We start from the raw sequence: 20,508 nt of genomic DNA on the forward strand, positions 1-20,508 counted from the left end.
CGGCCAACTCGCCTGGTCGTACCGACTGAAACAGCCTGCCTGTATATTGGCGGGAAGTAGCATGCCATTCCTCTGGTTCATACATTTTCTGATATATCTGGTTCGTAACACATTGGTTCATCATAGTATTCGAGCTATTCAATCCCTACTCGGAGGCACTGATTGGAATGAGTAGTGTGCATGTTTAACGGAATAATGACAGAGGAGTGTTCACGGCAGTCTGCGACCTGGTTATTCGAGCTCTGGAACTTCGGACTCTTAGATCGGCACCGTAGTACTGTTCGTTGAAAGTGAGAAAGTTTGCGGTGTTTCATTTGATCGAGTATTTTATATGATAACATTGCTTTCAATCGCTACATTCCTACTGACGTTTTTGTAATGACCTATGTTGGATTAAGTTAGGAAAACCACCAAGTCAGTCTTTCTGAGAATCCCGTAGCGAAGCACGGGTACATCAGCTAGTTATGAACTATATACATCACACACACACACACACACACACACCAACTAGGTCTACATGTACAACTGGAAAACACACACAGAGAGAGAGAGAGAGAGAGAGAGAGAGAGAGAGAAAGCGCAAGTGCTGTCTAGTGCACACATCAAGCAGTCGGTAGCTTACAACAGGTAATTTCGGCAAGAACTTTTGAATTTAGTTAATGAATCAATGTCCCTTGCACTGACTGGTAAGGAATTCTTATACATAGATGAATGAATGGTGAAGAGGAATAGCAAGGGTAGTGCCAGCATGTTACAGATATGAAAGGAGAAGAGAAAGTGAAATTTAGAGGGTATGTACTGAGGAGAGTTACTGTGTAGGAATGTTTGTATTAATACAAGTATGTGATATATACAAGCCGCTTTTATGTCCCACCGACACAGATAGGTCTTATGGAGATGATAGAATAGGGAAGAGCTGAGAGTGAGAAGGACGTGGCCTTAATTAGCGTACAGCCCCAACATTTGCCTGATGGGAAACTGGGAAAACGCAGAGAACCATCTTCAGAGCTGCCGACAGTGGGGTTCGAACCCACTACCACCCAAATGCAAGCTCACAGCTCCGTGCCCCTAACCACATGGCCAACTCGCTTGGTACAAGTATATGATATTTATGTCTTTTGTCAGGTTTTAACCAGTGAAGTTCTTGAGAGTGAGGAGTTATACACATATCATTGCTCACGTTAAAAATTAATCTGAGGCAACAGTTCAAAGCCCACTGCAATTTCATTGTTTGTGCCTTAGCTGCATCAACAAGGATTACGTCACAGTAGGTGAGGATAGGAAGAATTAAGGTCTGGACTAGCCTGTGGCAAGACATCTTTGTTTCTTTTCAATGGATGCAGCAATGCATAAACCTTAATATACATTTTTGGTATGAACTGTTCAATTCAGAACTTCAGCCACAGTCACGCCAAGGAATGTACTGTAAGGAATGATTTAACTGTTTATTAACAGAAGCGGAATACATGTACTGATGGTCACACACAGGAGCTTCCAAGAGCCGACAACTGCTTGTGTTTTTGATGGCTTTCTGAGAAGCCCTTTGATCATGCATATTCACTTAATTGTTTCAATTCTGCATTTATGTTTTCCACTACATCTGATAATTTGCTTATTCTGCAGTGGCTTTGTATTTGAAGGTCTTCTGCATATAAGTAGTAACTATGTGATTTTAGTGTAACTGGAATGGCGTATGGCTTTTAGTGCCGGGAGTGTCCAAGGACAACTTCTGCTTGCCAGATGCAGGTATTTTGATTTGACGCCCGTAGGCGACCTGTACGTCATGATGAGGATGCGATGATCAATCACTACGGATCTGCATTTAGGGCAGTCGCCCAGGTGGCAGATTCCCTATCTGTTGTTTTCCAGCCTTTTCTTAAATGATTGCAAAGAAATTGAAAATTTATTGAACATCTCTCTTGGTAAGTTATTCCAATCCCTAACTCCCCTTCCTAAAAACGAATATTTGAATATGATTAACAAGACACATACACTCAGCCCCTGTGTCAGCAAAATTAACCAATTATGTTTAAAAAATCCCTACCCTGCCGGGAATCGAACCCAGGACTCCTGTGACCAACAGCCAGCACGCTAACCATTTAGCGGTGGAGCCAGATGATTTTAGTGAAAATGATATGTCACTGATATACAACATAAAAAGTAGTGGTCCCGAAACACTACACTGAGGGTACATAATTTCCTAGGTTGCTATTCTAAAATTCTGTCATGGGTTGTTACCCACAGCCAATGATCATTCAAATAAGATGTCAAAAAACTGGAGCATTAAAGATTCAAACCAGTAAGATTCCATTTTCCTAACTAATCATAGTAAGTCTGCTGTGTCAAAAGCACCACTGAAATCCAACCATGTTATAACAATAACTTAGCACTGTTCCATAGTGAGTGTGATGTCTTTAGTCACTTTAGGGAGAGAAGTTGCAGTACTGTACCCCTTCTTAAAGCCTGATTGTAAGGGGCCAAGGAGAGAATGGCCATTTAAATACTGCAATACTTGTTCATAAACAAGTTGTTCTAAAGCTTTAGAAAGAGCCAGAAGAATAGAGAAGGGGCCATAATCGATGGACCATTTAAGCTCATGTTCATAAAACAGAACACGTTGAAAGACTAGATATAGGAAATTCATATTCACAGGATATATTCATTAGTATGTTCTGCAGAGATGATTAGCATTTCAGTCACCTAGATTCAGCATGTGTCCTGTTGCCTATTAGGCACTGGGCACTGATAACTTGTTCCATACGTGATGGCATTGATACGTATAAGGTGCGAATGGCGCTCTGAGGTATAGCCATCCATGCTGCATTCACCTCGTTCCACAGTTCATCTTTGGTGGTGGGCACCGCACCCATCGTTTCACTATATCCCACACATTTTTGATCGGCGACAAGTCCGGAGATCAGGTGTGCCAGGGCAACAATCTGACATCCTGTGACAACAAGAAAGCACATGTTCAAGTAGGAACATGTGGTCACGCATTATCCTGCTGAAATATGGCGTCTGGGGTGTCATGCAGGAAGGGGATGGCTACGGGTCGCAGGATGTCATTCACATAGGTCAAACGGGTCACAGTGCCCTGGACATGCACCAACTGTGATTTGTGGTTGTACCCAATAGTACCCCACCCAGTAAGGCGTTGAGTTGGCGCTGTATATGTTGTGTGAATGCAGTCAATGTGATGCCTCTCCCCCTGTCTGCTGCAAACAAAATGCGGCCATCATTTTCAAACAAACAGAACCTGGATTCATCCAAAAATACTATTTGCTGCCTTTCCTGTCCCCAGTGACGTCGTTCCATACACCATTGCAGTCCAGCATGTTTATGCACATTAGCCAAAGGTAGGCGGAGAAGTGGACGACGCACCGGTAACCCAGATGGTAATAAACGGCGATGGACTGACACTCCTAATAGTCTACGATGTGTTACACTTTTCCACTGTTGCGCCAGAGCCGAAGATGACGCAGATTTGTTCTACAATGCCATTCGGATGAGGTGTCGATCTTCTCGGGGGAATGGGGGTGGTGGTGTCTGGGTGGTGCGACCAGATGCATCTCGCCATGTTCTATGGTCTTCTGTGAACTATTCTGTACACACCCGTTGCACTGCTGATGCACTTCGTCCCACACGAGCAGCAATTTCCCGGATGGATGCATCACGTTCTCTCATGCCATTAATTCACCCTCTTTCAAACTCACTCATTCGACTGTACGGTTCTCACATACATCTGTGAGGCATCCTGCACATCTGCTCATGTCACACTGATCCATTACCATTGGTTTATAGCAACAACGAGAGCCGCACGCACATTTTACCGGTCGGTGGTGGTGCGCCAAGATATCAATGTGGACCTTGAACCTGAGGGCCGACATGGTTTAAATTCTAACCATTTCTTCAAAATATACTAATGCACATGTCCTGTGAAATATGAACTTACTATCTCTAGTCCTTCAAAGTGTTCTGATTTTTATGAATATGAGTGTATATTGGAATCATGAATTTATTCAGGACAAGTATTTAAGATTCCCTATGGGAAGACGGGAACGACTTCGAAGAGCTCCAGACCTTAATTACAGATCTTGCATTAGAATGTCAGTTGATTGGCCTAAGCATAAACCTTTCCAAAACAAAAGTTATGTCCAACGAATGGGTTCAAGCTGGAAATGTGAATATTAAGAACATGCCATTAGAAGAGGTCAGTGATTACATCTACCTTGGCCAGATTATAAATATGACAGGTGATATAAGACCAGAAATCTATAGGCGCATCAAGCTTGGATGGCAAGCATTTGGAAGGAATTCTTCAGTATTAAGATCAAAAATGCCAGCAAATCTGAAGAAAACAGTATTTGACCAATGCATCCTTCCTGTGCTGACTTATGGCTGTGAGACTTGGACTCTGAACGAATTCACAAAAGGGAAACTTCGGACCGCGCAGAGAGCCATGGAAAGGTCAATGCTAGGCTATACAAAGAAAGATAGGAAAAGAGCTGATGACATCCGGTCTGTTACAAAGGTTAAAGACATCTTAGAGAGAGTACGCTCCTTAAAATGGCAGTGGGCTGGCCATGTTGCACGAAGAAATGATGATAGATGGACAAAACTAGTGCTGGAGTGGAGTCCGAGAGAACATCGAAGGCCTAGAGGAAGACCACCGGACAGATGGGACAAAGATATCAAGAAGATCGCTGGTACCACTTGGATGAGATCTGCCCAAGACCGTTCTACTTGGAGAAGACTGTTGAAGGCCTACCTATACCCACGACTTAAAGAGGCCACATCATTTTAATGATTGAAATGGCTGATTGTATTGATTGTATGGGAATCAAAATCTGTATCATCTGATGCCCTAGCAGCCATCAAATTTCCTAAAAGAGACAAAGTCTCTCGTAGTGCATTGGCACTGCCTGTGGCTTCAAGTAGCCTACGCAGTGGCCTGTACTATGTGCACTAGCCATGCATCTTGGTAAGTGTGCTAGTTTCCAACTGATAAGCCCAAATTGGCACACTGGGGCAAAACACTGGCAACCAAGAATGAGATAGCTGAAATATGTATGAATCTCCAACAATGGACCATTTATATTGGAATTCTCTTGCACCTTCTGAAACATGCATCACGAGACATTGTAAATTTAATTTAATTTCATCATGAAACAACAGCCATGGAGGATGACTAAATTTCACAAGTCGTTTGGGAGCATGCTTGATGTACAGTTTGGTAACAAGAGAATTAAATCTGTCAGTTTTGTGTCAATATCATCTTAGTAGTAGAATATCTTCCTAGTAGTAGAATGTCATTCCACAATAAGTTATAGACATCATCCTTCAGGTGATTCAAATTAATGTATTATATATTACTTTATATTTCAACTTTGGCTTGTATTTGGGTACACAAAGGGAGCAGGTAAGTAAATAAGGTCATTAGTTGAGACTGATGGAATAGGAATTTAGCCACGATTTAGAACTTTCTGCAGATTGTTATTTATGATAGATTGGTGTATATGAGGTGTAAATATTTTGTATATGTGTGATTTGGAGATTTTAAGGAAAGGATAGCCAGGTTACAGGAAGACATAATGTTTACTAATTTTATTTTCAGCCTGGGCTGATTGTTGCAGTAGGTTGATATTAAAGTCACCTACGATTATTACACGCTCATAGACACAAGGTCAAATAAAAAAAAAGTTTAACTCAGTCATGTTCATTATGCCAGGAGGTTTATAGAAAAGTGTGAAGAAAACTTCCGCCACGCTAACACCAATTTCAATTTACATGAACTCAGGTCCCGGCTGATTGCCATGCAATGACATACATAATACTTCACCTTTTAAGTCGTTTCTATAATAAACGGGTTATTCTGCCCCCCTTTCTACTATCGTATCTATCCCAGCGGACCAGTTCACAGCGATCAAGTGCTACCATAGAGGATGGAAAATTACTGTAAATGTGAGCCAACTTTTGCTAATACACAACAACAGTTGGAGAGAGAGAGAGAGAGAGAGAATGTGTGAGTATGTGTGTTTAAATGGCAACACTATAAACACTGTGGTGTGGAGGAAAGGGCCTTCTTCAAAAGAATGCCCCTGGAGATTGGAGGGAAGGGGTAGGAAAGAGTATTGTTGAGTCCCTCGCCAATGCCAGGTAGTGAACATAGCTCTTAATGTATGGCAGGATTACCTTACGAAAAGATTGACAACAACGAGTACTTACCTCAACTTCGCAGAGAAAGGGACTGCTAACTGTTACTAGCACCACTACATGCATGCACACAATTAAAGAAAATATGAAAACAAGTAAAACATTTTAAAACAGTGATCAAACAACACATGGCAAACATGAATCAGTCATCAAGCAGTTTATTCAGTTTGGCCACTATGCTTTCATTCCACATGGAAGCAGAAGCACTATGCGACCATCCTGTGTCCAGACTTAAGTAATGACAAAGTGACTGCTAGCTGTGTTAAAGATTCCCTTACGAGTTTTTGCAAGTGATTCTGTTATCAGCCTTTTGCTATGCTTGAGTAACCTCTTCGCTCGCCACATGATCACATTTAACATAGAGTAAACTTCACAATTATTGGCCGTTTACCAGTTGCAACCACTTCAGGCGTTGATTGTGAAGCCTTCCAATGCTATGACAGCAATCGATATTGTTCAGTGTAACATCAATAATTGAGATATAATAAAGCTGCCATCATGGAATATATTGTACATCTTTCTTGGGATCCTCTTTACCCCATGAATTAGAAGACAATTTCTCCATCTGTATTGCTCAGCTTCATCCAGCAGATCATCTTGCTGATCAATTCAGAATTCCAACTGGCATACCTCTTCTTTTAATTCTTCCAGTTCAGATGAGACAACACTCAGCAAAGTCACAGGTGAGCGAGACAAAGGACTAAATAGAATAGCATAGTTTTAGTGTTCCTTTATGACATTTATGATGTATTTTATTTTAATTATGACACACATTAGATTTCTATTAAGAGATGTTTAGAACTTTGGTGTTGAATAAGTAAAAAGGTCCAAGAGATAATTGGTAGTATGAAAAACGGCTAAGGAAAAGGACAGTGAGGTCCTCGAAACGTGTATGGTGTATGAGGTGATAACTAGGACCCGGATTCATATGCACTAAAAATGCTGAAAATATGCACTAAAACTAAAACAAGTTCCCCATCTTGTGAGAACAGGTTCTGGAGGAAGAGAAACCTGAGGCAGGTGAGTTTTGTACAACTTGGTTATCCACAATTTCGTTCTACTAAGAGAACTTTAATCAAGTGAAAGGTGTAGTTAAGAGTATTGATGATACCAAGTGAACTGTACAAGTCCTGGGTGTCTTAAGATGTGTCCTATCATTCTATCTCTTCTTCTCGTCAAATTTAGCCAAATCGATCTCCTCTCACCAATTCGATTCAGTATCTCCTCATTCGTGATTCGATCTATCCATCTCACCTTCAGCATTCTTCTGTAACACCACATTTCAAAAGTTTCTATTCTCTTTCTTTCTGAGCTAGTTATCATCCATGTTACACTTCCATACAATGCCATGCTCCACAAGAAAGTCTTCAAAAATATCTTTCTAATTCCTATATCAATGTTTGAAGTGAGCAAATTTCTTTTCTTAAGAAAGCTCTTCCTTGCTTGTGCTAGTCTGCATTGTATGTCCTCCTTACTTCTGCCATTGTTAGTTATTTTACTACCCAAGTAACAATATTCAACTACTTCCTTTAAGACTTCATTTCCTAATTTAATATTTCCTGCATCACCTGCCTTCGTTCGACTGCACTCCATTACTTTAGTTTTGGACTTATTTATTTTCATCTTGTACTCCTTACCCAAGACTTCGTCCATACCATTCAGCAGCTTCGAGATCTTCTGCAGTCTCAGATAAAATAAAAATATCATCGGTAAATCTCAAGGTTTAGATTTCCTCTCCTTGGATTGTGATTCCCTTTCCAAATTCCTCTTTGATTTCCTTTACTGCCTGTTCTATGTAAACACTTACTCCTTTCTGGATTGCTGCTTCTTTTTCAAAGCCCTCGATTCTTATCACTGCAGACTGATTTTTATACAGATTGTAGATAATTCTTCGTTCACGGTATCTGATCCCAATCACCTTCAGAATCTTAAATAGATTGGTCCAATCAACATTATCGAATGCTTCTAGATCTACGAATGCCATGTATGTGGGCTTGTCCTTCTTGATTCAATCCTCTAAGATCAGACGTAAAGTCAGGATTGCTTCATGTGTTCCTAAATTTCTTCTGAAGCCAAACTGACCTCCTTCCAACTCAGCTTCAACTTGTTTTTCCTTTCTTCTGTAAATAATGTGTTAAAATTTTGCAGGCATGAGATACTAAACTAATGGTGCGGTAGTTTTCACACCTGTCAGCACCGGCTTTCTTGGGAATAGGTATAAAAACATTCTGCTGAAAATCGGATGGAACTTCTTCTGTCTCATACATCTTACACACTAAATGGAATAACCTTGCCATGCTGATTTCTCCTAAGGCAGCCAGAAATTCAGAGGGAATGTCATCAATTCCAGGTGCCTTATTCCTATTTAGGTCGCTCTCAGCTCTGTCGAACTCTGACCTCAAAATTTGGTCTCCCATTTCATCAGCATCAACAGCCTCTTCTTGCTCCAGAACCAAATTATTTACATCTTTACCTTGATACAACTGTTGGATATGTTCTTGCCATCTTTCTGCTTTGTCTTCTTTCCCTAGAAGTGGCTTTCCATCTGAGCTCTTAATATTCATACCCCTAGATTTCCTTTCTCCAAAGGTTTCCTTGATTTTCTTGTATGCAGCATCTACCTTTCCCAGAACCATACAACCTTCAACATCCTTGCACTTCTCCTTCAGTCATTCTTCCTTAGCTACCTTGCACTTTCTATCCATTCATTCTTTAATCGGCTGTATTCTTTTCTGCACTCTTCATTTCTAGCATTCTTGTATTTTCATCATTCATCAATCAGGTCTAGTATCTCCTTCATTTCTTCAGCAGCCCCACTGACTTCATTTTTCATGACTATCCACTCTTCTTCTATTGTGTTTCCTTCAGCCTTTTCATTTAGCCCTTGTGCAACATGTTCCTTGAAACAATCCCTCACACTCTTTTCTTTCAACTTGTCTAGATCCCATCTTTTTGCATTTTCTCCTTTCTTCAATTTCTTCAACTTCAGATGGCATTTCATGATCAACAAGTTGTGGTCAGGGTCCACGTCTGCTCCTGGAAAAGTTTGGCAATCCAACACCTGGTTTCTGAATCTCTGCCTAATCATAACGAAGTCTATTTGATACCTTCCAGTGTCTCCAGGTCTCGTCCACGTATACAGCTGTCATTTGTGGTGCTTGAACCAAGTATTGGCAAGGACTAAATTATGGTCAGTGCAGAATTCAACCAGCCGACTTCCTCTTTTGTTCCTTTGTCCCAATCCGAATTCTCCTACTGTATTACCTTCTCTTCCTTGGCCTACCACTGCATTCCAGTCTCCCATCACAATTAGATTCTAGTCACCTTTTACATATTGTATTAAATCTTCTATCTCTCGATATGTTCTTTTGATTTCCTCATCATCCGCTGAACTAGTAGGCATATAGACCTGCACCATTGTGGTGGGCATTAGTTTGGTGTCTATCTCGACAACAATAATTCTTTCACTATGCTGATCGTAGTAGCTTACCCGCTGCCCTATTTTCTTATTCATTATTAAACGAACTCCTGCATTTCCCCTGTTTGATTTTGTGTTGATAATTTGGTAGTTGCCTGACCAAAAATCCTGTTCTTCCTGCCAACATACTTCACTTATACCAACTACATCTAACTTAGTCTATCCATCTCCCTTTTCAGATTCTCTAACCTACCACAACGATTTAAACTTCTAACATTCCATGCTCCGACTCGCAAAATGTCAGCGTCCATCTTCCTGATGATCGCCCCCTCTCGTGTAGTCCCCACCTGGAGATCCGAATGGGGGACTAGTTTACCTCTGTAATATTTTACCCGGGAGGAAGCCATCATCAGTTCATCATTCATACAGAGAGAGAGAGAGAGAGAGCTGCATGTCCTCGGGAGTTAGTTACAGCTGTAGTTTCCCGTTGCTTTCAGCCGTGTAGCATTATCAACACAGCTAAGCCATGTTGAGTATTATTACAAGGCCATATTAGTCAAACATGTAGACTGCCGCCTTTGCAACTTCCGAAAGGCCGCTACCCCCCTTTCGATGAACCATTCCTTAGTCTGGTCTCTCAACAGATACCCATCCGATATGGTTGCACCTGCGGCTCGGCTATCTGCTTCATTGGGACACGCAAGTCTCCCCACTGCGGCAAGGTCATGTGGTTCACAGGGGAGTGCATTACAATTATTGTATAGTATTGAGTAGGTGGATTAAAACTGTTAATTTAATTATATGTGCTCTTAATTCAATACGAAACCAATAATGAAATTCATAATCTTGGATATAGAGTTCATTCGATTTTCATTTAGTTCAGAAATCTTCGATAATCAATCACACATAAGAGAAAAATATATCTGATTAGGCATTAATGTACAAAATATGCACTAACATTCAAAATATGCATTTTTAAATAATCCGGGCCCTAGAGATAACAAATAGTTAATTAAATAACTAAGAATTGACAGGGCTGATTTTAAATATAAAAGGTGTAGGCCTATTCATTGGAGTAGACAAGAGACTCTAGTGGCAGGTTGGCTGCACTGGTAACACTGGTAGCCTGCTGCAGCCGCGCTTCAAAAGCTTTCAAGATAACTTCAAAAGGAACTATTCAGTGTGTAATGTAGTTCTGTTTTTTGGGCAGCATATGCAGATATGATTAAGACACTACTATATCTAGACAATATCCTAGTCCCACCTGCAGGCTAAATATGAGATATGTTCTGCAGTTACAACTGAGAGCACTCACTAGACAGGCCTTCTTGATATGAATATCAGTGATGTTGGTGATGTAGTAGGAGATAAGAATTTTTAAATACATGTTTTCTTGTAATTTGCCATAATTCCCTTAGTCTCTTAGATAGGATCATGAAATATGACAAAAGATTTACTTACCTTTAAAAAGATAGTACAAAGATTTTTCAAGACAAAAATATTTATGCAGATATACTTCTTTGGCTATTCACTTTAAGAAAAAAAATCAGCATTTGATTCTGCTTTTATGATAATGGAAATACGAGACGATATAGTTAAGACGGAGAACATTTATTTACAAATGAACTGCTAGATTTTATATTTATAAATTATTTTTCCCAACTTGAGGTCTTGACATGAAATGCCCAATGTTGCAAGAATTTGGGCCACAGATTGGTACATAGTTCCTCTCACGCTGAACAGAATGCTATGAACAACGAAAACGAACTGATTGCTCCTGGTAGTGTTCCCAATATTTCTTTCTTAGCAAAGGAATGCACCCTTCATGAATCTTTGTATCTTGACTGACTTGTGCAGACTATTCTGTATTGTTTGTTTCATTACGAATTGTCGGATCAAGAATATGTGCTATGCGAGAATTTATCTTGAAAGCAACAATATGAGAAATCTATTAGGCTCATCTTCATCTAGCACAGTGACCCCTTTAAAACACTCATAATTCTCAATGATCAAAAATTTTGTAAGTTGTTTCTTTACCCTGTTGAGCCTTTCATTAATGAGCAGCAAACTGAAGAGATTTATCCAGCACACTGCTCAGAATTTCCGTCTTTGCACAATTATGACAAAGGAATGACCCACTCTTACAACCATTGTTACCAGAAACTCCTCTTAGATTGACATAGTTCATGTTTATTTTGATGTGAGCCATTAGCTTTGATGAAGTCAAGATTATCTTCTCAGTCATATAGTTATTAGCGGCTGCAAATTCCTTGAAATGAGAATCCCCTATTCTTTCCCATGGCACTAATGAGCAGTTTTCAAATGAATATAGAGTACCGGTAATAGTTTATCTGTCTGGGGGATGAAAAGCTATAGATGTGATGCCTAGTACTTAATATGGGTCAGGCCTTCCTTGATTTCACTATGATATTGCATGATATCAGCTTCATATCCGTACTGACAGCATCAATTATACAATAACGTAGGTTTTAATACAGTCCTCCTATTCAATACAATGCTACCTCTTCTATGTAAATTTGACTCCCTCATAGAAGAGGTAGCATTGTATTGAATACGAGGACTGTATTAAAACAGACATTATTGTATAATTCACCAAGATAATTAAAAATGTTCATATACTGCGGATCTTTACATCTGAATAGTTTATTTATAATTGAGTGATGCTGTAATGGGGTTTTGCATTTACAATTAATCACAACTCCAGACCACAAAATTTTCTAGGTGCATACAACATATTGCTAGTATTCCTGTTGGACAATCCAATAATTTCCTTTACAGCTCATCAAATTATAACATCTTGACCACGAAGGATGAATAATGGGATTTTTGTAAGTGGTGCTGTCTACAGAGGGTAAACAAGAGTAGGAAATATCTGTATATTGATTGATTATACTGAGTTTCTGATTGTACTTTAATAGAGGTGATTTAGCTCATTTCTCTAGATTTGTATGAAAATGCAAGAGAGCATCTTCATTGAATGTGCATCCAAAATATTTGATAGTTTCGCTGCTTGATATGGACGAGATCATTTCTCCTGATCCTAGGTGTAAAATGGATTGCAACAGTTTCCCATGATTTGTTACAATTGAACTTCTTACTAGCATTAATGTTAAGGCCTGAAGATGACTGGAGAGTCTAAGTTATGTCAATTAAATGAATAGCTGAACTGATACTACATGCAGTTGCAGCTTGATCATCAGCAAATCCTGTTAGGCAGACAGCTTACGAAATAGGCCTAACCATGTTGCTCAGCAATGCAAAATGAATGTAGATATGATGACAAAAGAAATAATGCTCGTATAGCAACTAATCAACAGACAAGTGAGATTAAAAGGGCTTAATACAACCAAGTTCACTTCTTAACATGCTTCTTTTCAAGAACATGTCTATTGGAACATTTTTTCTAGTTTGGACAAGTAATATCACCAGTGTAAAAAAATTTTACCACCTTGTATTTGGGTAAATGCTTCTCACAAGCTCTTTAGAATGTAGGTTTGATCCTCATCTGGGAACTTAAGTTTGTGCATCACCTGTATCACCTCAGGATGAGGACACGAGTTTACTTTTTACTTTCCCTCCAAGATATTTGTACAAAACAAATAACCCTCAACCACAGACCTGTAGTGACTCTGACCACCCCAAAATGTGCATGAGAGCCATCAATACAGACATGACTTCTCTGATACCACTCCTGCATTCAGTACTGCCATTACAAAATAAAAAACAATGGATCTGAAAACATTATATGGTGTCCTTTTACATTCCTTTGTCAAATTAAAATAATAGGGATTTAATACATTGCATGGTTCATATTTGTGGGTTACTGTAGTCACGTCCTAGTTCGTGAACCATGGGCAACGGCTGAGTGGCCTAGTAAGTGGTCCTGAGAGTCGGGATACCAGTTGCTATGAAATGGGAGTGGGCATCTCGGACATATTCTGAGTCGTGGCCCTCCCTGTGCTCAGGCGGCTAGGACTATACGATTCACTGGTGGTCCATAACCCATTAGAGGAGAGATCCTCACTTGGACTATGTGCAAGTAGGGTAGCATCCTGCTTCATGAATTTACCGAGCTCAGAACATTTTAAGCAAGCCTCGGACCTATGGGAGTAATGGAGTCCCACTCCCATTTGACAGGCGAGGGACTCCTTGGAAACAACTTGGTGAACGAAATGGAATTCGATGAGGAGCTATCAAAATTAATGGGGCTTATGGAAGAAAGAAGGTAGAACTGGCTGAGTCAGCAAAGAGGATGCATCTGGATGTGCTAGGAGTAAGTGATATTCGGCTAAGGGGAGATAATTAGGAAGAGATAGGAGATTATAAAGTGTACTTGACGGGTGTAAGAAAGGGAAGGGCAGAGTCTGGGGTAGGGCTCTTTATCAGGAATACCATTGCATGCAACATAGTTTCGGTTAGGCACGTAAATGAGCGAATGATGTGGGTAGATTGGTCAGTTGGAGGAATTAGGACAAGAATTGTGTCCGTGTATTCACCATGTGAGGGTGCAGATGAGGATGAAGTTGACAAGTTTTATGAAGCATTGAGCAACATCGTGGTCAGGGTCAACAGCAAGGATAGAATAGTGCTAATGGGCGATTTCAATGCGAGAGTTGGGAATAGAACTGAAGGGTACGAAAGGGTGATTGGTAAATGTGGGGAAGATATGGAAGCTAATGGGAATGGGAAGCGTTTGCTGGACTTCTGTGCTAGTATGTGTTTAGCTGTTATGAATACATTCTTCAAACATAAGGCTATTCACCGCTACACGTGGGAGCCTAGGGGTACCAGATCCATAATAGACTATATCTTAACAGACTTTGAATTCAGGAAATCTGTTAGGAATGTACGAGTTTTTCGCGGATTTTTCGATGATACAGACCACTATCTAATCTGTAGTGAACTAAGTATCCCTAGGCCTAGGGTAGATAAAGTGAAATCTGTCTGCAAACGAATAAGGGTAGAAAATCTCCAGGACGAGGAAATTAGACAGAAGTAGATGGATATGATTAGTGAGAAGTTTCGAACAGTAGACAGTAAGCAGGTTCAGGATATAGAAAGTGAATGGGTGGCGTACAGGGATGCTGTAGTAGAAACAGCAAGGGAATGCCTAGAAACAACTGTGTGTAAAGATGCGAAAAGGCGAACATCTTTGTGGAATGATGAAGTGAGAGCAGCCTGTAAATGTAAAAAGAAGGCTTATCAGAAATGGCTCCAAACAAGGGCCGAGGCAGACAGGGATTTGTACGTAGATGAAAGAAACAGAGCGAAACAAATAGTTGTTGAATCCAAAAAGAAGTCATGGGAAGAGTTTGGTAATAATCTCGAAAGGCTTGGTCAAGCAGTAGGGAAACCTTTCTGGACAGTAATAAAAAATCTTAGGAAGGGAGGGAAAAAAGAAATGAACAGTGTTTTGAGTAATTCAGGTGAACTCATAATAGATCCCAGGGAATCACTGGAGAGGTGGAGGGAATATTTTGAACATCATCTCAATGTAAAAGGAAATCATCCTGGTGGTGTTGCAAACAGCCAAGCTCATGGGGAGGAGGAAAATGATGTTGGTGAAATTATGCTTGAGGAAGTGGAAAGGATGGTAAAAAAACTCCATTGTCATAAGGCAGCAGGAATAGATGAAATTAGACCTGAAATGGTGAAGTATAGTGGGAAGGCAGGGATGAAATGGCTTCATAGAGTAGTAAAATTAGTGTGGAGTGTTGGTAAGGTACCTTCAGATTGGACAAAAGCAGTAATTGCACCTATCTATAAGCAAGGGGACAGGAAGGATTGCAACAACTATCGAGGTAACTCATTGATTAGTATACCAGGCAAAGTATTCACTGGCATCTTGGAAGGGAGGGTGCGATCAGTTGTTGAGAGGAAGTTGGATGGAAACCAGTGTGGTTTCAGACCACACAGAGGCTGTCAGGATCAGATTTTCAATATGCGCAGGTAACTGAAAAATGCTACGAGAAGAATAGGCAGTTGTGTTTATGTTTCGTAGATCTAGAGAAAGCATATGACAGGGTACCGAGGGAAAAGATGTTCACTATACTGGGGGACTATGGAATTAAAGGTAGATTATTAAAATCAATCAAAGGCATTTATGTTGACAATTGGGCTTCAGTGAGAATTGATGGTAGAATGAGTTCTTGGTTCAGGGTACTTACAGGGGTTAGACAAGGCTGTAATCTTTCACCTTTGCTGTTTGTAGTTTACATGGATCATCTGCTGAAAGGTATAAAATGGCAGGGAGGGATTCAGTTAGGTGGAAATGTAGTAAGCAGTTTGGCCTATGCTGATGACTTGGTCTTAATGGCAGACTGTGCCGAACGCCTGCAGTCTAATATCTTGGAACTTGAAAATAGGTGCAATGAGTATGGTATGAAAATTAGCCTCTCGAAGACTAAATTGATGTCAGTAGGTAAGAAATTCGACAGAATCGAATGTCAGATTGGTGATACAAAGCTAGAACAGGTTGATAATTTCAATTATTTAGGATGTGTGGTCTCCCAGGATAGTAGTATAGTAAGTGAGACTGAATCCATTTGCAACAAAGCTAGTGCAGTGAGTCGCAGTCGCGTTCAACAGTGTTCTGTAAGAAGGAAGTCAGCTCCCGGACTAAAATTTCTTTACATCGGCCTGTTCTCAGACCAACTTTGCTTTACGGGATCGAAAGCTGGGTTGACTCAGGATATCTTATTCATAAGTTAGAAGTAACAGACATGAAAGTAGCAAGAATGATTGCTGGTACAAACAGGTGGGAACAATGGCAGGAGGGTGCTCGGAATGAGGAGATAAAGGCTAATTTAGGAATGAACTCGATGGATGAAGCTGTACGCATAAACCGGCTTCGGTGGTGGCGACATGTGAGGCGAATGGAGGAGGATAGGTTACCTAGGAGAATAATGGACTCTACTATGGATGGTAAGAGAAGTAGAGGGAGACCAAGACGATGATGGTTAGACTCTGTCTCTAACGATTTGAAGATAAGAGGTATGGAACTAAATGAGGCCACAACACTAGTTGCAAATCGAGGATTGTGGCGACGTTTACTAAATTCACAGAGGCTTGCAGACTGAACGCTGTAAGGCATAACAGTCTATAATGATAATGTATGTATGTATGTATGTATGTATATGTTAATACATTGCAGTCTTTAATTAATATCATCATGTATTCACATTCTGACACCAACTACTGCTTGTAAATGCACAAGTAAGCTACACATAGACATATCAGCAAAATTCCAAAGCAGCAATAAGCATTAAAATAAATTAGTGGAACAATAGACATTCAATGATGAAATGAACTAAAAATTGAACTAAACACAGATATTTTCTGCAAAGGTCATTGTTTAGCATACACTATGAGAACGAGCAAAAACAACACAGACGTGTGGTCTGCGTGACTGCTGGGAATATCTCCAGTACTACACGAAATATAATAGATGGACACCACCAGGTACACTACTCAACAGTCTTCCCCAAAGTAGGTGCACACACACATTCATAAAGTAGCATAAATAGGTTGATTGTGTGATTTTAAATTTTTGGGTGGTTGAGAGTTACTTGTTTTGTACAAATATCTTGGAGGGAAAGTAAAAAGTAAGCTCGTGTTCTCATCCTGAGGTGGTACAGCTCTTTTCAGGTACACCCCCAATGGAGGCAAGCTGCATGTATCATTTCAACCACATACCAGCCCTCGTGCCATTCTCAAATCTGGAAGTACCGGGAATTGAACCAGGGTCATCGAGGATGGCAGCTAATAACACTAACTATTACGCTACAGAGGCGGGCAGGGAAAATAAATCATATTAGTTTGTACAGCTTAAGATCTCTCATTTGCATACAGTAAAGGAAACTGAACAATCAATGAATAACATGAATAACCAGGAGTTAAAGAGTCTGTAATTATGAGATTGGGGAATTCAGCTTACTTAATTTGTAATCTGGAGGTAAAAACATAGAACCAAGGATGAAAATGATTGATAGAAACCGAAAGAATAGTAATGAAGAATGAAAATATACAAAATAACTAAAGTTAAAGCACCGTAAATGAATCTCCTATGTGAGTTGAGTCAGAGTCATCACGAGGAGTGTGTGTTCAGTCAGAAGGTTCAGTTTAAGAGAATAAAAATTGGTAGGTCTAGATAACACTGGTACTTAATTTTAACGTGAACACTACATACATAGCTAAGGTCACAGTTATCCACAGCAAGAGGATCATATTTGTAAAATGACTGTACGTTATAATTTAAAAAACAGGATGCTTGTACCTAAGTAGTCCATTGCAACCAAAATATAAGTTACAATATTCTTACTAAAATAACTATAATATTCACTATGCAATTATAACTATCAACACAAAAGATACTTAATTTTCCCAACAGCACATAAAGGTAATCAATATTTCAAGAGATGTTTCCATGAACCAGCTAATAAAAGATATTTTTTTGCTATCACTTCCCCATAAGTATTGCTCAAGTAGAAATGTATTCAGATAATTAGCTATATAACAGATTGAGGCAAAGATAATATAATGTTCAGGTGCACATAATTAAACAACACAAAAAGTAACATACCAGGCATTACATATTTCCCACGAGCATCGATTATTCGTGTCCCACCTGGAATGATCAAGTTGCGACCAAGTTGCCTGGAAAACAGAATTGTTGCAAATGAGTAATAATTAGGATCAGAAATAGCAGGCAATATGAACACACACAAAAAAAGGCAAGCATCCAATAATGAATGATAGGGTAACAAAGATATCTCAACTTAATATTAGTTTGTAACAGTGTGGAGCATATTCTGATTTGACAGCATCCTTTAAATGAAAAAATAACATTAATCTCTATTCGAGATATAATTTTCAGAAATCAGAAACTTATAGAAGAATTATCTGCTTTCCAGGTATGAGCATTAATTTCTGAATAACTTGAACACATCAAATACATGTACCTAGGTAGAGTAATATGAAACTAATAATAATAATAATAATAATAATAATAATAATAATAATAATAATAATGTAGTGATCATATGTCACTCCCTCCATCCTTTAATAAAACATTCCTCGCAATTTACTCGCAATAAAATACACATTAAAAATTTCAAATGAGTGCAGGACAGAGCAGTTACAGTTTTACAAATACTTTAAACCACGAGTAAATTGCGATTTCCTTGTAAGTACTCGCCAGTATTGATGTTTTGCTTTATTTATGAAGCACACTCAAAACATGTAATCTTGTGGACTTTGAGTGCCTTCAATTTTATACAGCTGTAAACACAAACTGCAACAAATTTAACACATGAACAAGTTCAATATAGAAGTCAAATAATCATGTACACCAGCAGCACCTGTGCTGGAGATCTGGTATCATGCTGGATTGCTGTGAGAACAGTGTCAAACACCAGAGGTTTGATTCTTGCCTGTGCAAAAAGAAATTACCCAGATAGTTTTATTGGTATATTTACAGCTTAATGCAAAAACAGGATCAAAATGAGTGCAGCATCACTGAACTGGTATACACTTCAATATTTTGAGACAAACACTTTATTATTAAGGAGGCATTGGTCAGGCAACTAGAGTATTAGGTTAGGACTGGCCAAGTGTAAGAAAGAGAATGCATCCCTAACTTTGCCATCTTACAGAGGCTCAGAGGAAGAATGTTCTAGTTCAATGCTTCCTGGATATACGAAGGATCAACTGAGGTCTTCGAGGAATTATGAAAAACTAAATTTTCTCCAAGGGCTGGGCTTATCTTAACCACACAAATATATATGATCAGGCAGTCTTCTCAAGAGTCACTGTCAATATATTTAGGCCTATCTTCTCATTTCACAATAACACAGTTCACATGCAATTATGACTATTAGTAATAATGGCAGGCTCAAGCAGTTCTCTCTCTCTTTCTCTTTTGGTTTTATGATGCACCAACTCACACAGGTCTTATAGTGATGATAGGATAAGACAGGGCTAGGACAGGGAAGGAGGCGACAATGCATTGATTAAAGGTAGAGCCCCAGAACTGACCTGGTGTGAAAATGGGAAACCACATAACAACCACTTTCAGGGCTTCCAAATACAAGCCAATAGCTACACACAGCCCAAACCGTGCAGCCAACTTGCTCAAACAGTTCAATCTGTTATGTTGTAACCTGAACTGAAATGCACAGGGTATGGTATGAAAATCAACATTCTTTTGACCAATGTAATAGGAACAAACAAGTGTTCTACATCTTCCATATCAAGAAAGAATAATTCTCAGGAATGGCTCCCTTTAGCGAGTGTTTATGTCGCCTCCCTGATGAAGAATCCAAGCAGAAAAAAGCTAGCTGGGACCTAAAAGAAATAGATTTGACAGAACTGGAATTGATGAGGTCAGAGGAGAGAGCTCATCTACGAAGACAGTATGTGAAGCTGTGGTGTCAGTTCTTGTCCTTTTGTGTTTTCATGTTTATCCTCATCTCTCCTTTCATAGCACTCTCTGAACACAGTAGCCTCACATAGTGTTTATCCTAGTGTATGTTCATACACTCTCCCTTCTATCTTTAAAAATTGATATTTTTTACAACAAAGTGATTGTGATAAGGATAAGATTACAGGAGGTACTGAACTGCAATGGACAGACAACCTTGAGTACTAAAGCTATATATTTTCCAAGGGTGGTAGTATAGGGCTAGAAATCAAATCAATAGGTAGCAAAGAGCAAATAGAGTAGTTTGCAGTTGTGTGAGAGGGAGGTCCATTCACAGATCAAAATATGCCAACATCACTTTTCAGGTTAACTTTACAGTACAGAAGCAAAATCTCTATGGATTCAGAATATCATTAAGTTGGAATCAGTAACAATG

General features: G+C 39.5%; 1 protein-coding gene across 5 annotated transcripts in view; it reads right to left on the minus strand.

Annotated features, from left to right (window-relative positions):
* The window catches only part of CRMP (Collapsin Response Mediator Protein), a 486,710-nt gene that overhangs the window by 188,346 nt on the left and 277,856 nt on the right, over window positions 1–20,508 (minus strand). For all 5 annotated transcript variants that reach the window (XM_067140710.2, XM_067140711.2, XM_067140709.2 and 2 more), the window contains one exon: window positions 18,234–18,307. In XM_067140710.2, coding sequence (XP_066996811.1) covers window positions 18,234–18,307 — 74 coding nt within the window. The remainder of the gene's footprint in view (window positions 1–18,233; window positions 18,308–20,508) is intronic.

The sequence above is a fragment of the Anabrus simplex genome, chromosome 2 (genome assembly GCF_040414725.1).
Source record: "Anabrus simplex isolate iqAnaSimp1 chromosome 2, ASM4041472v1, whole genome shotgun sequence".
NCBI lineage: Eukaryota > Metazoa > Arthropoda > Insecta > Orthoptera > Tettigoniidae > Anabrus > Anabrus simplex.